A 6,194-nucleotide genomic window follows, 5' to 3' on the forward strand; every position below is an offset into this window, starting at 1 on the left:
AGCTAAAAGACCCAAGACTTTAGCTAGTCCAAGTGCATTAACATCTTTTTTACCTGTACGACAACAGATTTCATTTGCCTTTTGAAACATACCAAAAGGTTCGAGAAACTGGTAGAGCTTCTCCCCAATGGATATGGCTTCTGAATACTGCCGCATGTGGTAATGGATCACTGCTTGATTGTAGTAGAGGATGCTGTTCTCGACATCATCCAAACCATCAATATCTTCCACAGCTGTGTGCATCTGCAAACAACAACAACTATCATTATTAGAAGTAGTAGGAGCCTAAATGCATTTAATTGTCATTCGTTAAACAAAATTCGTCAATCAAATTGATGCACCAACACTTCAGTTATTGACTTTTCTTTTTCTCCGAAACATCAGTTTGGGCCCAAAAGTGTTTAGATGTGTGGGCTGCAGTGACAATTTCAGTCAACTTAAATGGATTCTTAAATTTCAACATTGATCTTTCCGTCTAATATGTTTTTTTTATTGGATGTGTGAACAAAATTTATATATACTCTCTCTCTCTATCACAGGGGTTTTCAAACAGTGGGGCGCACCTCACCGGGGGGGCGCCAGGACCTATAGACCAATTACCATGTTTGTAAACATTCAGGATGCGCGCGCAGGGAGGTGGCAGAAAAAAAAAACGGGAGCGTATTACAACTCATCACCCAGTGATAAGCACAGTGATTCGGCAAAATTAACGTTAAAGTGAGTGGCATTCATCTAACAGGTTCATTTGTGATAGCACGCTCCCAATGGATATTGGATAAGACGAAATGAACAAGCATCCAGCACCAAATATACAATCTCATTGAACCTCCATATGATTTACGAGAGAGAAGTTAAAGATCTACAAGTCTTTAGATGCCAACAATGTTGTTCTGTGTGGTCATGTGCAAGAAATAATGTTCCAGGATGACCAGATTCAACACTATGTAGGAGCTAATAACCGAGGTTCTGCCTAGCCAAAGACAAGGAAAGAAGATGGAGTTAACGTTATACAAGGCCCGAGTAATTAATCACCAACACGCAAAATGACAAAAAAACTGACAGAGAACTGCACCTGTACAGCAGGGTATGTGAACTTACAAATAGAGGTAAAGTTGGTTTTATATTCGCACATTCTGACTTTCTCCTTAATAATATAATTATTTGCAAACTCTAAATAGCAAAATATTATTAGCAGCCAATGACTATCAAAGTACAACATTGTTCACAGTCAAATAAACAGTGTTAATGTTGTTTTCAAGTCACACTTGCAGGTTATTTCAGACCGAATATTGAAAGTACAGTGGTAAAAAAATATAGGGAGTGTGTTACAAGTTGTCACTGAATGAATGTGTGAATATAAAACCAACTTTACCTTAATAATTTACACTTTCACATTTCATTCTTCGCATTCAGTGTTTGCAGTTTAATTAAACACATGTACCTGTTTTTGCTGAAATCATTTCTGCAATCAAAAACGAGTAATGTGTATGATTCAGCATAGCGTGAGCTTACCTGATATGACATGAGAACTGCAGAGTCCAGCATTTATAATTAGGTCACTTCATTCAGCACCCTTTTAGCCAAAGACGTCTGCAGTTAGCACTAAAGCAGTGTGGTGTACAGTAAAAGTTGTTTTCTATTTGGCATCCTACCGCACAACACGACATCTTTACTATTGCAGCCTGTGTTTATTTTTTGCAACCGGGGACCCGTGTGATGTAGGTTGGTAATTGGTCTATTAAGGGGGGCGCAAGACATTGAGGGATGCACTTGAGTAAATTATGATGACGATTTTTATGCGTTCACTAGAGGGAATATGATTAACATTAGCTTCACAGCTAACTATCAGGCACCTGTAGAGTTAATGCGTTCCAATAAATATACAAATAAAATGGAGCGGGTGCTTTTTAAAATCAATGACGATGAATGAATGAAAGTAAACCGGTGAGCCATCTAACAAGTGCCCTTCAGAATCAAATCAGCAGGATGCCCTTCTGGATCTCTGACTAACTTTGACACTACTGACTATGTTTACTAGGACGTCAGTTATTTGCCTTAATAATACAATAATATAATTAAGCTGTTACGTGAAGTGCTTTTTGAATGTTGTGTCACCAGACTATTCACGTTTCATGCAGAGGCTCATGCAATTTTGGGCGTTTCATCTTTAATTTTTCGACTTTACTGCAGTTCGGCAGTTTCACATTCACGGCCTGTGACAAACTGGGGTATTAGACGTGTATATAAAGTAAGGACTGGTGGAGAAGTGTTGTTTTAATGGAAAAAACCCTCTCCATTTCTTGATGTATGTGTGTGTATGTACGCGCGGTCCTTTACTGACAGCCGTGTGTGTGGATCATGTCACAAAATGCGGCGAAAAGTCCTACATGATGGTAATAGTTTGATTGCTGTATTTACTTCAATAATGCCACTAATAAATACTGCTCATGTCTTAATTCCATTTCTGTTTAGTTCAGTTATGACTTTAGTCAGATTAAGGTATTCAAAAACCGCTGTTTAGTATATGGTAGACTCTTAATCAAAATATTGTCTTAATTGTACACGTACTCAATGTTCGACTCAACCACACCGTCAGGGCTCTGTGATCTTGGCTTTGCGAAGCAGCATTTTCTATATGTATGTACATCAAAAGCAAGCAGGCTCTGGCTCACTCTTATTGACAGTGGAAGATGATTTACAGTTAGTCATGTCAGGAATCCGACCACAGATCCAAATCCTCACAGAAACAGGCTCATCACACTGAATCAGGCAAGCTATATATTTATGTTTCAATATAATTAAATATACGCACTTTAAACGCAGTAAGTAATATGTGAATGATGTTTGCACATATTTTATAATTTTGGCTCGAGGGAGGGGTGCCTGGTGGGGCGCGAGTGTAATTGGACAAACTTGGGGCCTTTGATTTCGCCAACCATCCCAATATAATGTAACATCTTGTTTGTTTTTATTGCTAAGCTCCAAAAAAACTAACTGAAATAAAATGTTTCAATTAAATGTTTTAAACTGATTTTTTTCTTAAAAGTACACACTGTCACCCGACAGATAGAAGACAATGCAGAGACATCAGTGAGCAAATGATGGCAAGGGAAGATTCTGCTTGACTAGTGTTTTCAGCATTGATTCCACTGTTATAAATGTAATTGTTTATGTTTTTACTGTAACAAGTTATCATTTAAAAAATTACACTGCATTAGACAAGGAGCAATTCCAGCCTTATGGATGTGACACTTGCAGTAAAAACTCAAAACATAAATCCACAGAGAAAGTATATGTTAACATTATATTGAAGCATCAGTTTATATTTCCCAAAACAACTGACCACAGAGTTAGGGGCCAAAAAAATATCAATCTGTAAACATATTTTATGCTTTAAATGAGGAAAATAAACATGCGTTATGGATGTGATCAAAAAAAAGTCTGCAAGTTTACAGTACACAACATACTTTGTAGAAATTTTGTGAATTAAATTGCAAAAACTGCATTTTTGCATTTATGCAGAAAAAAAAGCTTCGTTTTGAATGCAATGTCTCTCTGTTATGGATGTGATGGGTGTGAAATTGCCACTTGTTTAACTTTAGTAAATCAAATATAATTGTTTGAGAACATTGAGAGAAATATTTTTGAGTATTTTTACAGTCCTGTAAAATACAAGCCTACACAAAAAACCTAGCAAGGGTTTCGCTATTTTGGTAAAAACTTCATTTTTTTAATGGCAAGGTTGACATTTGCATGGAATTGCTCTAATATGACCTAAAGTTATGAAATGATGAAAATAAAATTGTAAGTTGCCTATGGCAACTTTAATGTAAAATAGTTTGATATGTTTACCTTCGGCCCACAACTCTCAATGATATTTGGTTTTTGTCCCTTCATACAAAAAAAGTTTGGGCACCCCTGATATTGATTGATAGATCAATAGATAACACTAACATATATATGCATATATATGCTTTAAATATTTCTTCTGCTCACCAAGGCTACATTAGTTTGACCAAAAAAAATACAGCAAAATAGTAATGCTGTGAATTATTTTTTTCTAATATAATGCATTTTATATAATTACACAGACGTTCTTGTGCTGTGAAATCTGAATTTCAGAATCCTTCAGCAAGATGTTGATGAAGAAATTATACTATTATTTAACAAGAATATAATATATTGATCAAAAATGACTTTTTTTCTAAAATATTTGAATCATACTGATGTCTCATTTCAGAAAAAGATCAATAAAAGTGTCCATAATGTGCCATTTATCTCAGGAAGTAGACTCTTTATTCTTTATATTCCCCTAAAAACTATTTTTAAAAAAAGCATAATTCTACAATTAAAAACTTCATATAAACACTTTTGCTCACAATTAAAATAAGTGCATGTTTAATTTATTTTTAAATAATTTTGACTGCTAAAACAAATCTGTGTTTTTGTAATATTCAATAATTTAATTAAAACAAAAGTTTAACACTATTATTAAAAATTGTATACCATTTTGGTGCATTCTGAATTTTTCATTTCAACTCAAAGCCTTCATTTCTATGCATCCCCTAATAGAGTGATACCATACCTGATTCTTCAAGGTCACCAACGTCTGCTTCAGAGTGCTGCTTGTTGTCTGCCCACTTTTATAAAATTCAGTGACGGCTTTGTTCATTGTAATCTTGTAGTCCTCTTTGTTCAGGTCCTGAAGGTTGTCAAGATATTTCAGGGACTCGTCATAGTTTCCAGTCTGGGAGAAAAACGCAATAATAATAATGTCACAGAGATCTGGAAAAATAATCCCAAAAAAGATATACTTGCTCAAACATCTGTATAATAACGATTTACCTTAAAGGCCTCAAAAGCATTGGTTGCAACTTCTTTCTCTAAATCTGACATCCCAGGGGATGAAGCGCTGTCATGCTTCATGTCACCAGATTGATCTTAAAAGTAAACAGATGCAGTTAAATGACGGTATATTCAACTCATGCAATATCCAATTGAGGTAAAGATTGTTTTATTTTCGCATTCATTCAGTGATAACTTGTAACATGCTCACTATATTGTTTACCATCATAATTTGAATATTCAGTCTGAGATCACACCCAAGTATGACTTGAAAACAACATTAGCACTATTTATATGCCTGTGAACAATGCTGTACGTTGAAAATCTAATATGATTTCACTATTTAAAATTTGCAAAGAATATTTTTGTGAAATTATATTAAGGAGGAATTCAGAATGTGTGAATATAAAACTAATTTTACCTTTATCCACTGATAGCAATGACAGTCATTATATGACTGCGAACTGCACTAAACATTAAAAACAAAAGCCTTTATCATATTTTTAAGTAGGTATTTAAAGAAAATCCTAATTCAAAAGCCTAACTTTTACAAAATAATGTGCATTACAGCAATATTTATATTCTAAACTAACTATAAAAACATAACTCATGTAGCGTACAAGCAGTACTGGGCAAGTTCATTAACAGTTAGCTATCTATTTAGTCGTTGTTATTCAAAATATGTACTGTAAACCAAATTAGAAAACATTTATAAATCTACAAATGTAAATCTAAAAAACAAAACAAGCATTTGTTTGTGGGAAAAATCCTCTGTTTACATGCCCGGCTGCGCTGAAGAACAGCTGCAGTGTTTTACAGACCCGCTGAATGTCAAACACGCCGCCTACCTGAGCCTGTTTCAGCCATGCCTTCAGTTATGTGGACGATAATTTTCTTATTCAACTGATATAGCTGTAATTAACTCCACTATTTGAACCGACGGAGAGAAAACGGAGAAGGTGTGTCACTTCTTAGCAGCTTCAGAATTCCGCCATGAATATTACCCACAACCGCCGCGCGAGTGTTTTTTTCAAACCGGAATTTATGTTCGCGATCGACATCTATCGGTTTGGAGGATGAACTACAACAGTTCGTTATTTAAAGGGATAGTTCACTCAAACATTTAATTTCTGACATCGTTTACTCATCGCTCACTTGTTCCAAACCTGAATGACTTTCTTCTGTTGAACAACAGCTATTTTGAAGAAAGCTGAAAATCTGTAACCACTGACTACCATAGCATTTGTTTGGAAGTCGCCTTTTTGCTCCAGCAGGTAGGCTACTACATTTCAATTACATTTTACAAGACCATTAGAGAAGTACGTTCTATATAATATGAATGTGAGTAG

General features: G+C 35.1%; 1 protein-coding gene across 2 annotated transcripts in view; it reads right to left on the reverse strand.

Moving 5' to 3' along the window:
* Window positions 1–5,856, reverse strand: part of cnot10 (CCR4-NOT transcription complex, subunit 10) — a 33,955-nt gene extending 28,099 nt beyond the window's left edge. For both annotated transcript variants that reach the window (XM_056476056.1, XM_056476055.1), the window contains exons 1-4: window positions 5,694–5,856; window positions 4,846–4,940; window positions 4,586–4,747; window positions 93–243 (exon numbers count right to left, since the gene is read on the reverse strand). In XM_056476056.1, coding sequence (XP_056332031.1) covers window positions 93–243; window positions 4,586–4,747; window positions 4,846–4,940; window positions 5,694–5,712 — 427 coding nt within the window. In that variant the 5' untranslated portion in view covers window positions 5,713–5,856. The remainder of the gene's footprint in view (window positions 1–92; window positions 244–4,585; window positions 4,748–4,845; window positions 4,941–5,693) is intronic.
* Between the last annotated feature and the right edge of the window lie 338 nt (window positions 5,857–6,194).

The sequence above is a fragment of the Danio aesculapii genome, chromosome 16 (genome assembly GCF_903798145.1).
Source record: "Danio aesculapii chromosome 16, fDanAes4.1, whole genome shotgun sequence".
Lineage (NCBI taxonomy): Eukaryota > Metazoa > Chordata > Actinopteri > Cypriniformes > Danionidae > Danio > Danio aesculapii.